This window comes from Myotis brandtii, unplaced genomic scaffold, assembly GCF_000412655.1.
Source record: "Myotis brandtii unplaced genomic scaffold, ASM41265v1 scaffold68, whole genome shotgun sequence".
In the NCBI taxonomy this organism is placed as follows: Eukaryota; Metazoa; Chordata; class Mammalia; order Chiroptera; family Vespertilionidae; genus Myotis; species Myotis brandtii.
The window spans coordinates 3,143,637-3,158,844 of NW_005370657.1; the positions used below are offsets into that span (position 1 = coordinate 3,143,637).

General features: G+C 45.4%; 1 protein-coding gene across 8 annotated transcripts in view; it reads left to right on the plus strand.

Moving 5' to 3' along the window:
• The window catches only part of MAPKAP1 (mitogen-activated protein kinase associated protein 1), a 190,004-nt gene that overhangs the window by 150,866 nt on the left and 23,930 nt on the right, over positions 1–15,208 (plus strand). For all 8 annotated transcript variants that reach the window (XM_005881489.2, XM_014529392.1, XM_005881493.2 and 5 more), the window contains one exon: positions 13,609–13,746. In XM_005881489.2, the coding sequence (XP_005881551.1) occupies positions 13,609–13,746 (138 nt within the window). The remainder of the gene's footprint in view (positions 1–13,608; positions 13,747–15,208) is intronic.

Genomic DNA, 15,208 nt, shown 5'->3' on the forward strand with positions numbered 1-15,208 from the left:
GGTTGGTATGTTTTCAGTGAAAAGTTTACTAAAATAAGGATGCTACTCTGACATCCAGTTTGCGTGTGCCTGAATGCAGTGCCTTCCCAGTAACAAAGGGTCTGTTTTCTCTGAGTGGGTTTAGTTTTAAGAAGCTCAATAAATAGCCAGAGTGCAGCCAAGATAAAGGTCCAGGAGAGAAGGCAGGGGTTTTCCCAGGTGAGCATAATCAGCAAATCCACTGACCCCCAAAGTGAAAAGGAGCGCAAACTTGGTTTCTGGGCTTCTTCCCCCTAATTTTTTCTCAAGGCAAAAAGCCAAACTTTAATTCATCAGATTCCGACCTGAATATTTATTTAAAGGAAAAGGTCCAGGGACCCTGGCAGGGTAGTTCAGTTGGTTATAGCGTTGTCCCGATACACCAAGGTTGCGGGTTCAGTCCCCTGTCAGGGCACATACAAGAATCAACCAATTAATGCAGAAATAAGTGGAGCAACAAATCGATATTTCTCTCTCTTTTAAAATTAAAAAAAAAAAAAAAAAAAAAAAAGGTAGTATAAAGGAAAAGGTCCAGAAAAGGATCTGTGAGAAGAGCCTCGCTTTGCAGTCAGGACTGGGTGTGAATCCCAGCATTACTACCTGCCTGCAGTGTCACCTTGGACAAGTCCCTCCCCTGGTTAATCTTAATTCTTGTCATTTAAAAAATGTGAGTTACATTTACCTTTCAAGATTGTATGAAAATGGCCCATAGAAGCTGTATTCTCAATGGTAGCTTATCTTAGTGTTATTATTGTCAGTAATATTTATTTTGCTTATTACTTTCTCTTCTATTTCACCATCTTGAAAACATGTAACCAGATCGCTCGGATTAGGTAGTGGCTCTACTGTAGCCACAGTGGAGACGTCTCCGGTAGAAATGGCTGACAGTGATACAAGCATCTCTCCCTAGAGCGGAGGTTCTCAGAAAAGAAGTGACTAGAGGCCAGGTCCCAGGCGCCTCTGGATGCTTCCAGTGGTGCACATGGCTCCCTCTGGTGGAACATCACAGCTCTGAGATGCTTCTAAAATGTGTCAGAATGTTTCTATTATGCATTTAAGTTCAATCTTTAGCATTATAAGTAGAAACTGCATTAATTAGTCCTAAGAAATTTTTTGACAAATAAACTGTGCCCTGAGTCCTGTACCATGAAGTGAATAAATACACTCATTTCCTATTCCCATGTACAAGTTCAGATATGTAACTTAAGACCCTGTCTCCCTCCTTGCAAAGCAGATAATAACACCCTTTCATTCTGACAACAACAAACACCTGCACACAGCGATCCAGAAATCCTTCCTTCCTGAAACAGAATCCACCACAAAATAAACAGCACACCCTTTATGAGCATTCAAATGAGCAGCTGGACCCTGAGATCAGTAAATAATTTATTTATTTCAACTGACTAGCGAGGTGCTTCAGATCTTTCCTGACAGTGATGGATGGCCGCCTCCGCTCGCCCGCCCTGTCAGTCAGAGCAGAGGTTCACTTGCCCCCTGTGGTAGGTTCCTAAGTGTAAGTGTCTGTGTGCGCATTCACCCAGCCGTGCTGCCGAGTCCACAGAAAACCACCGACCACTCGGCCTCCGTGGTCCTCACACGGCAGGGGCCGGGGTTCCCAGCCCCGGTGCCAGCTCAGCTCTTGTCTTCTGAGGGCAGTGGTGGCCGCTGCTCCACTTTTACCACCTGCCGCTGATTTCTGCTGTCGGGATGAGAGAGTCAAACTTTGATCTGCAGGACCCAAACTTAAACCAGTTTTCTGCCAGACTTTTCTAATAATTGAAAAGTTTTGGGGTATCTGTTAATGAAATCTATGGCAAAGATCTAATCTTTGTGAAGAGTATTCACAAGAAGAATTATAATTTTTTAAAGCAGTTATGGTTTATCAAGGGCTTACTAGGTGCCGAGCATTTGCTGATCACTCTCTTACATGCTTTGTCTCCTGTAATTATAGCACTCTCATTAGCTAGTGCTGATATTATCTCCATATTTCATCTCAGGAAACTGGGGTGTAGGGAAGAATCTAGTAAGTAATGAAGCCAGAATCAGAACCCAAGTCTGTCTGAGGCCGAGTCTTATGGCTAACTACTATCTTATGCCTTGAATGCGAATAGACATTGCACTAATACTCTAGTTCTATAACAGTTTCCAGTGTACAGTGAACTTTCACCCCTGTTACCTTATTTAATCCACACAGCACACTGATGATGTTCTTTCCATTTCATACCTGAGGAAACAGGCTTGGAGGAGTTAATGAAATACTGTGATGTAGACAAAGCACTTAGCATTTCCTGGCACAGCGCTATTACTTCATAGGTACTGACTCCCATTCCCTCACCCCGAGCCACCAGATATACAGTGGGATATCCAGTCCCAGTCGGAGAACTGGGACTGAACCCCAATCCATATGCTAAACCCAGCCCCTCAGGCCACAGATGCCTCAGTCTAATAACTTGCCTGCACAAAGGAAGTGATTACTTCTCTTTGACCAGTTTTAAATTTTCTGCACATCCCTCGCTCTTCCCTCATCCTGGCCTGCGGAGCTGTGTCAGTGTGGCTTGGGTGCCACTATTTCACCCTCCATTCACATTGTTAGTCAGTTGCTGCACTTCCCTCTGGGCCTGGACCTGACCTCGGAATCCTTCCCAGCACAGCCCTCTGAACGGCCCCTGCCAATCACTGGAGCTGGTTCTGAAGTCGAAATTGATTTGCCATCCCTGCTCTGGAAAGCTCACCAAACAAAGTCGCTATGCCTAACCATTCCTGTATTTCCTGAAAACATTCTTGGAATATTTTGTCTTGTCTGCTTCCCCTGTGTTGGGCCTAGAAGTACAGATGCCCGTAAGTGTAGGCTTTGCTTGAGCTTGTACCAAGTCGGGGTTTCTTTCATTACTTGATCTTCCATTTGCCTGATTCTGTGTGGCTGACCATGGGATCAGGTGCTAAGACATGGGTGATACCCAAACATGCCCAGATGGCAGGGGGAAGTAGGTTTGGGGAAAACGGAAACTAAAAGGGTCAGATGGAGAATACCAGCCATGATCTAGAAAGCCCACAGTATTCTGTCAAGGAGTATTTGTTGGGCTGGCTGGCAGAAGCTGGATTATGATGCACCTGCCCAGGGGACACTCAGAAATCCATATAAAAAAACAGGCAGAGAGGACAAGGACATCCCATGTTCACCTCTCATTCACACGGTGCCTTGGAGCAGTACTTCCTTTCCTGACCCTGCATCAGAACCACCAAGTCCCTGACCCATCCCAGACCTGCCGGCCCAGAATCTCCCCTTAATTGTGGGGTTCAGGAAACAGCCTCAGAGCATTCAAAGGACTTTCTTGCCTCTTATCTCTTTGTCCAAGGCTTGTTTTTCCTGACTGGGCAGGCAGCCTGGTTTTCCTGACAGTCTCAGTCTGGGAAATGCTTCGATAATTGTGCCACTTGCACTAACTTGATTCCTTCACCATATCATTTGTCAATAGAGACTGTCTCCGAGTCACCAAAAGGAAACATAATATACCTTGAATTCAGACCATGATACGAATACATAATAAATCATCTGTGTCATATTGCATATATAGCCTAACAATTCTGTATAGGTTACACAAATTCTGTGTTGGATTTCCAGATAAAGACTATATTATGCCCAGCCAGTGTGGCTTAGTGGTTGAGCGTCAACCTATGAACCAGAAGGTCATAGTTCGATTCCGGTCAGGGCACATGCCCAGGTTGTGGGCTTGATCCCCAGTAGGGGGCATGCAGGAGGCCAGCCGATCATGATTCTCTCTCATCATTGGTGCTTCTATCTCTCTCTCTCCCTCTCCTTTCCTCTCTGGAATCAATAAAAATATTTTTAAACAAAGACTATACTATAAAATAACCTCTACCAAAAGGTTACCTCCATTATCTCTTCATAAAACAATCCACATGTATAATCACAATACTTGTGATCACAGTAGTTATTTATCAAAATTACCAATAGCACATATCGTAGAGAAGGCAGTGAGCTTTCATCTCATAAACCCGCTCCAGTCAGGTTTGTAAGGGCTGCCCAGAGCATTATGCTGAGGCAGCATCTTGAACGCGTCCCCAGGCAGCATAAAGAAACTCTGTGATTGATTAAAAATGTCTGCCCTGGGCCTGAGCATGATGGGAGGCAGCATATTTGCCATCTCTTGTCTTCCCTGGTTTATCTGTCCGATCTCCGTTATTATTTAACTCCCTAGTTAATATCTATAAGTCAGCATTCAAGGAAGGCCTTATTACAGAGTTATTTTTTCATATACAATGTGCAGACTTAAACACATTAGCAACACAAGACTGTGTGCGTGAAAGCAAACAGCTGTGCCTGGGCTTGATTACTCCTCGGGCTCCCGCTGATGCTAAAAGTAGATCTCTGTGGCTGTGTGGGCAAAATGTTCGCCCTGTTATTTTCTGATGGGATACCTATGGTGTATAGTTGAAGTAATTACATAATCTGGCAATGCATGTTCTTAAGAAGTGGATTGATCCTCCTTCCACATTTCTGTTTCATTTTCTTTTTGAATACTAAGGAGATAACCCTTCTCCATTCAAAGACAGGAGACATGCATTAAAATGATCAGGAGACATGCATCCCGCTTGGCTCCAAAATCCCCGGGTCCATTGAGTCTTTTGAGGATGACAATTTAGTATTAAGTGATGGTTCTGTCCCTGCTGTGGCAACATTTTCTGAACCAAAATTTAGACTAGAACATAAAAAACACTAATGAACTTAGGAGAGCAAGACAGATACTATCCAGTTCCTTTACCCCATCAGTGCTTAACGCAGTGATGGGGCTGAAGGGAAATCTGCCTGGGAATGTCGGGAACTCGGGGGGGGGGGGGTTTTTTTCTGTACTTTCCTCTAGTTGCCTGCTCCCAGATCTGCTTTTTTGAGAATTCCTGCTGAGTAATCCAGGTTGCTGATGACAATGTGTCAGGTTCCTCAGGTGGCTGAGAAAGAATTGAGAATTGGAAAAAGATGTGAACTGCTGGCATAATAGAATTAATGGGATAGGATATCTGAGAGGCCATCAAGGTTCTGTATTCTTTTAACCACTTCCTCTCCTTGGCACTTGAGCGCTGGCCACGTACCTGGGCCGGAATGTGGGAAGACCTGATGTTCCCACTCTATGGGTGATACTATAAATTATCTTAGGAAACGGCATTACTGCTTCCACTCACATCATAAGCTCACCTGAGGTGTCTGTTTACCAGGAGAATATTTAGTTTGGGACTCTAACTGCCCCAGTACAAAATCTTTGTAACTGCTTTCTCTACAGAGAGAAAGTAGCCCTCAGTTGAGAACAGGCGCTACTGGAATTAAACAGTCCCTGCTCTCGTTCTGTAAGCTCTGCCCTTATGCCAAGGGCTGTGTAGAGTGTTGCTGTACATTCATGGTCTCATTCATGTGTAGGCCGCCCCTTAGTTTGCATCAAGGCTCATGGTCTAGTCAAATACACTTAGAATTGTCACTGACCACACATTGGAATTGGCAGCTGTTAGCTAGGTTCCCAAATGGTTTCGGATGGTTACCCCCTCGAAGGAAACCGGTGATCCTGGGCTCCAGTACCCTCTTGATCTCAGGAACATCAGGCTCGCCAAGCTCGCATTTCATCTATTTTGGGTTCCTAACATGTTGCCGCGGCTGTGCTTTTTATATTGTAACTAGAAGCCCAGCGCGCAAAATCACGCGAGACCCAGACCCGGCGTGCTGCGGGACCCAGCGTCAAGCCCCTCCTGGTGACCGGTCTTGGTCATTACGGTGTTACGACCACTGGGTTTGTATTATTGATGCAGTTGATCACTGTGTGAATATACCCACTGTGTGAGCACTGCACAGTAAGACAGGAGAGCTGGTCTGTTTAAGCCCTGGCCAGATGGTATGGGGATGTGAATTATGGTCACAGATCTGTCATCAATGGGTGACATTAGACAAGTCGTGTCCCTGCCCTGAGCCTCCATTTCTTCTTATGGAGAATGAAAGCCCCAGACTAGGTGATCTCTGAGGTCTCGTTAAGCCCAAACAGCCTGCGTGTCTGATCCTGTGTGTAAATTCAGACAACTTGCAAAGACTTCCCTGACTGCTCTGTGGACGCTATCGATTGGCTGTGTAGATTCAGCGAAATCCACTCTGGCAAAGAGTTGTTCAGTGGCACTCCCGGGAGGCCTTCCCAGGCTTCCGCCGGCTCTAGGTAACTCGAAGACAAGAGGATTGTAGACTTGTACAAAAAGCTACTCCAGGATTTAACAACAGTGGGGATTTTGTAGTCTTAGGCTGAGAGTTGTAGGAAATTGATGAATGAACCACAGCTCGTGATGTCTGAGCAAATAAACAATAACTCAGGAAATACACTGAGGCATGTAAAGTCAAATGCTCTAATTTTTGCCAAGCTGGTGTTTTAGCTTCCTAGAGGGGCATTTTAAGTGTCTCTCACGGGAGGTGTGCTCCTGAGTCAAGCAGCCTCCTCTGGGACAGTAGGAAATAGCTGATGGGTCAGAACACACTAGGCTTAGTTTGATAGGCTGGGGTTCAGCCCAGCTTTGCCATTTGCTAACTTGATTCACCCTGGGCAAATGCATCATTTCCTTTTTCTGAGGTTCATCTTTAGTAATAATTTTAGGGATAATTGATGGAACCCTTTTTTATGTGCCAGGCACTTTACTTAAGTTTTTTTATGTGCTTATGCCATTCCATTTTCATGACACCCCAGGAACTGGTACTGTTGGTACCCTATTTTACAAAGGAGGGGGGTCAGGCTCGCTGAGGGAGAACAGGATAACATCAGTGGAAATGTGCTGGCAAAATCAAGATCTCCAGGTGAAAAACCTACAGGCCTTAGGCAGCGGTTCTCAACCTGTGGGTCGCAACCCCTTTGGCGGTCGAACGACCCTTTCACAGGGGTCACCTAAGACCATCCTGCATATCAGATATTTACATTACGATTCATAACAGTAGCAACATTACAGTGATGAAGTAGCAACGAAAATAATTTTATGGTTTAAAATCAAGATCTCCAGGTTAAAAACCTACAGGCCTTAGGCAGCGGTTTTCAACCTGTGGGTCGCAACCCCTTTGGCGGTCGAACGACCCTTTCACAGGGGTCACCTAAGACCATCCTGCATATCAGATATTTACATTACGATTCATAACAGTAGCAACATTACAGTGATGAAGTAGCAACGAAAATAATTTTATGGTTGGGGGTCACCACAACATGAGGAACTGTATTTAAAGGGCCAGAAGGTTGAGAACCACTGCCTTAGAGGATGGGGTTCCCCCGCATAAATGTTTCCACAGCTCCAGGTGTGAGAACATTTCTCCTGCTGTTGAGTTGCACTCTTGGAGGTCGCAGGGGAAAGGTGCCTGGTGACAGGAGGTTATTGTAAGGATTCGTGGGTATGAGGGCAGTGGTGTCCCCAGCTGCACGGTCGTGGACCCTGGTGCTTCCAAACCTGGGGTGTAGAGCAGGTCCCAGAGAGAATTCCCCTCACCCTCAGATTGCGGCCAGCAGTCCCTGTTCACACCCCTCTGTGCTCCCTCAGCCTCATTGTTCTGACCCTTGTCACTCGATCTGTGTCACAGCCCAGTGCCTAACTCCTGGTAATAATAGTCACGAGAATAGTAGTATGGGTCACTAGCTATGAATTAATCACCATGCCAAGCACTTTACAAGTCTTATTAATCCTACAAGTCCATGAGGCCGGTACATCACTATTCTGTAGCAACTTGGCCAAAGTCACACAGTTAGGAAGTAGGCAAGCTGATACCTGAACTCAGAACTCTGGGACCTGAAGTCCCTGCCCCTCACCTCTCTGCACTACTGCCTTTAAATCTAAAACGGGCCGCCACCGCCTTCCTGGCAGTGTGGTCTACACCAAGGACCCCGCGCTGGGGCTGCTCACAGGAGGTTCAGTCTGTGTTAGCGGAGGAGGACATGCAATGCTCGTTTCCTTGCATGGAAATCTCTGGTTAGTTAAAACAGGCAAGGGTCTCCTTGCAACGCTAAAGCCGTGGACAAATCATTTCCCCAGAGCAGTGGTTCTCAACCTTCTGGCCCTTTAAAATATATTTTATTGATTTTTCACAGAGAGGAAGGGAGAGGGACAGAGAGTTAGAAACATCGATGAGAGAGAAACATCGATCAGCTGCCTCCTGCACATTCCCTAATGGGTATGTGCCCGCAACCAAGGTACATGCCCTTGACCGGAATCGAACCTGGGACCACCTGGGACCCTTGAGTCCGCAGGCCGATGCTCTATCCACCGAGCCAAACCGGTCAGGGCAACCTTCTGGCCCTTTAAATACAGTTCCTCATGTTGTGACCCAACCATAAAATTATTTTCGTTGCTACTTCATCACTGTAATGTTGCTACTGTTATGAATCGTAATGTAAATATCTGATATGCAGGATGGTCTTAGGCGACCCCTGTGAAAGGGTCGTTCGACCGCCAAAGGGGTCGCAACCCACTGGTTGAGAACCGCTGCCCCAGAGAGTTGTGTCTACGGCCGAGTTGCATTTTTGTTTATTCTGAGCTGTCTTGTTAAGGAAGGATTTATATGCCGGCATTGATGTGGCACAGCCATCAGGCGGTGTTTTCTGCCCCTGACGGCGGTCTGATAGTTTGCTTCCAGTGAAGTTGGACTCCCCGTATCTGGAAGCTGTCAGAAGTGGGAGCATGAAAAGGTCATGGCAGATGGCTGAGGATCGGTGAGTGGGGGGAAACCTGGTAAAGGAGGCAAATGGCCTCGCTTGTTTCCGGGGGAAGGGACTGACCCTGGCCACTCTTGTTCCTTACCTGCCACGGCTGGTAGGGCGGAGCCTCCGGGCACCACTGTGAGGGAGGCACAGGTTGGGCGTAATGGAGCCCTTCCCAGCAGCTCAGTCTTGGGTACTGAGACCTGCCAGATGGAATAACCTTCAGTTGCCATCACTTGTCATGATTATCCGGGACAGAATTCAACCATGCTGAATTCTAATGGAAACCCCCAAAAAGTCAACTTTTTAAAAGATTTGGATTTATTTGGGTGAAATTTTATTTGGAAATTTATTACAGAAAAGGAAAGGATGTAGCCAGAGTTGACCACCGTTGCCAGTTTGCAGCATATCCTTCTCATCTCTTTTCTATAAATGTTTTTTCTGTACTTTTCACATGATGTAAGAATTTCTCCAAGTCAGGCTTTCCTCACACAGAATTTTTCTTGGTTGTGTTCTATTGCGTCATGGTTGGATTAACTAATCCTCTGTTGTTGGCCATTTAAGTTGGAGAAATACAAACTTAACAAAAGCAGGCTTCCCTTGTTTTCTTGGACGTATGTTTGTGATTTGAATTACTTAAAACTAGTGCATAGCAACACTTTGAGGAGTGCCTCTGCCTTTCTTTCAGTGGCTTTACTAAAACTTCAGTCAGGGAAATCAAAACCATGTTCAGCGTTCCAAAAAAACAAAAGAGTACTGATAGGATTTCATGCTCCCATTTCCCATGTATGAACAGAAATAGGTGTGCACTTATTGTCACATTTGAATATTTATTTGTTCCTTGATGAAAATTGAGCAAGAAGACTAAAACTGGGTGGGCAGAGTTCCTCATTATGTCCTCTTGACTCAACTGAATGAGTCTGTGCAGAGCAATGCAAAGAACCATATTTGGGAACCAAAAAGCTGTGGGTGTGAAAATGGCTTTTCCACTTAGAAGCTCTCCAGCCTTAGACAAGCACCTTCCCCTCCCCTGGGGTGTGCTGTGTGAACACCCGGCACAGTTCCTGTGGAATAGTGTAGTGGCTGAGAGGACACCCTCTGGAGCCGCATTGCCCGGCTTTCTCACTTTTTAGCTGTGCAATCTTGGACAAGTTACTTAACCTCCCTGTTCCAGTTTCCTCCTCTGTAAAATAGGAATAAGTGTAGTAACCAACTTTATAAGGTTGTGAGACTTGAATCAGGGTACACAAAGGGTTTCTAGCCATGCTTGGCACATGGTTGGTGCCAGTTAATGTTCACCCCTCTTTGCCCCTGGCCTGGACTGAGGCACCAGCCTCCTAACTGGTCTCCTCTCCACCAGGCTGCCTCCTCCTTCCAACCAAAAAGGAGACATCCATCGGACTCCCAGGTCAGGGACAAAAGAGGTCTCTGCTGCCAGGCTGGATTCTGCAGGCTCTCTCTTCAGCAGTGGGGGCTGGGTGTGCTCAGGAGCCTGGGCTCCTGCGTGGCCTGCCTCCGGCCCCCCGGGGCCAGAATTAGAGAGCTGCCACTTCTCCAGCCAGAGCCAGCAGGGTCCCGTGGGGCCGTGTGCCCTGCTTGAAGACGCTGAGACTCACACACACCTCAGGGAGGATGAGATTATTTAATTGTGCAAAAGGGTTTGTCCATCAGGAAAGATTCCCCTACAGGTTCCTTTAAATAGTGACTCCTCTAGGCAGGTGAGGGTTTTACAGATCATTAACTACTTGACTGAGAGCCTGCAGGGCAGAGAAACTTAAAACTCAAGTGTTGGGGGCCCCTGCCAATTACAGATCAATCCAAAATGAAGATAAAGTATCTCTGGAACTAGAAGTCAGTGGGAAATGTGATTTGATTCAGAAAAAAAAATCTGATTTACGCGCACCTTTTTCGGAACACGCCAATTGTTTAAGTGGTGTTCCACCTGCCTGCCCATCTTGAACCTAAGGCATTCGTCTCCCACGTCTTCATCCTCAAACCCCAGACTTGGGGTTCTCCTTCCTGAACAGTGACTGCACAATAACCCCAGGAAAGGGCGTCATTGGGAAAGTGTTCTTGTGGCTGCACAGAGCTTGGGCAATTGATGTGGAGATATAGCCTGTAATGGATGAACTATACTGTAACAATTTGCAGATAAAAATAATAGAAGTTAAAGTGTACTTTACATGATAAAAGAAAGATGAAAGAGGACTAAAGTCTGTTACATCTGAGATGGTTACAAAAGCCCTGCTTTGTGAAGTAGGCTCTGTTGAAAAGATTGATGCCATGGGGAGTGACCTTGGCTTGGAGCAGGAGCTGGTGATGTATGTATGAGCATCCCCCTGCTAAATGGACCCAGATTTGTAGCACTAATATACATGGGAGCCCAGAACCAAACTCAGGACGGCAATAAATCAACAGCCACTTTGGGTGTCATTTCTGGTTTATATTCCACTGTTGTTCTATCACTTTAATTCATGTCACTATCATCTTTTCATCTGGAACAGTTTTATATAATTTTCCAGTGGAGTTACCTGACAAATCCTATCAAATTAACAAGGTACATTAACAATATTGACTGACTACGGCTTCAGGAGTTACAGGGCCGTAGAACAAAATTTTAAAACCCTGTCTCTCTGGTGATGATTTTTTTCCCCCTTCTCTCTCTGAGAAAGAAATGTGGGCAGGGTCTGTTCCACAGAAGAGAGATGCGCATTTATTTTGCTCTGCTCATTTTGGCTTTTATAAATGTCAGAATAAGCAGAAGGAGAGGGGACCAAAACAAAACAAAACAAAACACTTGCTCCCAACAACCATGGCGTAAGTACTTCTCTTCTGTCAGGGAACTATAGAAATGTCCAGACCTTTAACAATTAATGACCAAATTGGAGGGAAGAGTATAACTGGGTGGTCATAATCTATTTTAAGTGAAATGTAATAAAATCGGTCTCCTGATACATTCTTGCCCTCCTGAAATCATCTAGACCTGAGCGTCCAGAGTCAATTGGACTTATGACATTATGCCTAATTGAAATATGGTGTCCCTGAAATATGTCTAATGACAAATTCCAGCATGCGATTAATAAAAAAATGCCAATTGTTTGTCTTTTCCAAAGACCACAGAATAATGGCCAGGGACGAGCAACCGTATTGACTGTCTCCGAAGACAGCTGATGAGACTCCCTGTAGTCTCCTGCCTTTGTCCTGTCTGTGGATTTCTTTATTCATAAGGTCAAATAGAACCGAATGGAGTCTATGGTAGACCTGAGCATTAGGATTTTGTTTGTATATGTTTTCTTTCTGTTTTGTTTTTTTAATTTGCTTTGAGACTATGGTCATTGTGAGGGTTTTGTGGGGTTTTTGTTGTTGTTATTGTTTTAATTGAACTGTTTTTTAATCTGCTTTTTCTTTTGGCCTACTAAGTTTTCTCACATCATATTGAAACATTTCTAAGGGTGATCCAGAGAATGAAATATATTAACTCTGCTTGTCTTTTCTATTACAGTGTGCACTTTTGATTGTTTTATTCCTAATATCTTTACTTCATTTTGCTCTTTTCACTTTAACCCTGACCTTTAAACTATGGCCTGAGAATTAATTACTTTCTAGACTCCATCTGGGGCCCACTCTGGCAGGCATGTTGAAGGTTTTTGTCTCACTTCATGAACAGAAATCCTCAGTTTTCAGCGGAAGAGGAGAGAGAGAGCATCTAGCCTGGGTTGTGTGTGTCAGGCTGAACCTATACTGCTCGTGACGAGGGAGCAGCGCTGTGCACGTCCACAGGGACCCGGGACACCCTCCGTCCTGGGCGCCACCTGCGTCCTGACACCTTTGCTTCCAGTCCCTGCGCAGTGTGGCACATCTGTCTCAATTCTGAGGGGGAACCCGAAGTGCCAGGATGTAACTTTCTGGATCCCTGTTATAAAGTCCTGTGGCATAAAGCCCACACCCCCTGCTGACTCTCCCTCAGTGGAGCGGTGACCTCCACAGCCTGAAGCCAGGCTCCAGCACGTAAACTTGGACGGCTTTATGTGAAGAACCTTTGATCCTCCTGCGACTTCCTTTAAGTCTAGCGTGGATAATGTCAGAGAAGGGAAGAGAGAGGTTTTTCCCATTTTTAGTTTGTGAGATTTTTCCAATTAGAAACTTCATTGGTAGCTTGGCTATTTAGGCTAATGTTACATATAGGTGATAGTACAGATTTATCTCCAACCCAGATCTTATTCTAAAATAACAACAAAAAAGACCACTGGGGAGGGCGGGGGGGAGACCACTGATGCCCCGCTGGGTGGCTCAGTTGGTTGGCACGTCATCCTGTAACCAAAACGGTTGCGGGTGTGATCCCGCATGCAGGAGGCAACCGATTGATGTTGCTCGCACATAGGAAACATCGTGTTCTCTCTCTCTCTCTTTCTCTCTCTCTCTCTAATCAAATATATATACATATATATTTCTTTATATCCTTGGGTGAAGATTACAAAAAAAAAAACACAGACCACTGATCATAATTGGTTTTTAAATGAGCCTTATAGTTTATGTGATTGGTAATATATAGATGATGTAGGATTAACACAGTGTAAGTAATTGTTTCTGTGTTATATCTACGAAGGCATATTTCTTAATACTTTTTTATGTAATTTTTGGTTGTCCACCCCCTCACCTCACCCACTCGAGAAACCAAACAAACTGTGCAGCTTCTGTGTGCCATTTGGAGTCTACTTATGTCTGTCTTAAGCCCATGGCCTTCCCCAGAGCCCTAAGAAAGAGCTCGTGTACCTCCAGTGTATGATTTACAAAGCAGGTCGAATGATTAAACTGAAATCACTTACACCTTCCACTTCTTGTGGCTTCTTTTTTTGTCCTCCCCTCGGCCTTACAGGTATCTCTGGAGACAAAGTAGAGATAGACCCTGTTACGAATCAGAAAGCCAGCACTAAGTTTTGGATTAAGCAGAAACCCATCTCAATCGATTCCGACCTGCTCTGTGCCTGTGACCTTGCTGAAGAAAAAAGCCCCAGTGAGTAGTCCCTTTTATTTATGTCTCCTTTCTCTCTCCCCCTCTCCCCTGTGTGCTGGGTGCCAGGAGAATATATTACCACCGTGTCCTTTTTTCCTTGGGTCTGTTTAATTCATTACCAGAAATTTCTTTTAATCAAATGGGATTGTGTTATGGTGCCCAGAGCCTGACATGGTCCCCCCCCTGCTCCGTCTTGATGGCAGCGGAGAACCTCACAGCTCCTGACCCCAGGAGCCTCGCCTGGGCGCCGGGGGAGGAGGGGCCTTCCTGCTGACTCTGTGCCGTCACCAGAGCCCTCATGTCACTTGGTGCTTCCTGCCTCTTCGCTTCCGGGGGACGTGGCCAGTTAGTCCTGGACCTGCCTTCCTTCCCTGCCAGATCGGGGAAGCGGGGGATTTCCTCTGTCAGCTGAAGACTAGATTTAGATATCCATCATGCTGAGGTGTCAACACCCTCCAGATTATTGGCAGTTGCACGACCTACCAGCTCGTAATTAAACTCCTGCCTGGTCCTGCAGAAGAGATCGCTGCGGGTTGGCCATCCTCTGCGTAAACTATGAAAGTAGATACAGTCTGGTTGTATATTTGGGCATATTATGTTTTTGTAGTTTAGTAATTGAGTGTAGCAGTTAGGTTAATCATTTTTAGGACTTCAGTGGCATTGAGGGGCAGAAAGGACACACAGATCACACTGAAATTCCTCCGTGGAAGAAAAAATTTTAAATATAGAAGGATTTGTTAGTTGCCTAGAGAAGGCTACGAGACAGTGGTTCTCAAAGTCTGGTCCATATTAGCATTGCCTGTGGAGTTTACCTAAAATGCAATTACTGTCCTAGCTGGTTTTTCTCAGTGGTTAGAGCATTGACCTATGGACTAAAGGGTCGTGGGTTCAATTCTAGTCAAGGACATGTACCTCGGGTTGCAGGCTTGAGGCCAGGGAATGTGCAGATGGCAACCAATCAATGTGTCTCTCTCACATTAATGTTTCTCTCTCTCTCTGTCTCTCCCCCTCCCTTCCACTCTCTAAAAATCAATGGGGGAAAAATATCCTCATGTGAGGATAAATAAAAATGCAGTTACCCACTGCCCACCCCAGTAGGTTCTGATTTGGTAACTTGGAGTATAACTTAAGCATCTAATTTTTTTTTAATATATTTTATTGATTTTTTTACAGAGAGGAAGGGAGAGGGATAGAGAGTTAGAAACATCGATGAGAGAGAAACATCGATCAGCTGCCTCCTGCACACTCCCTACTGGGGATGTGCCCGCAACCGAGGTACATGCCCTTGACCGGAATCGAACCTGGGACCCTTGAGTCCGTAGGCCGATGCTCTATCCACTGAGCCAAACCGGTTAGGGCTTAAGCATCTAATTTTTGTTGTTCCCCTTTTTACCAGTGTCCACTAAATTTGAGAACAATGTTATAAGGAATGATAAGAGATGTAAAGGCCTGCAAGTGTTTA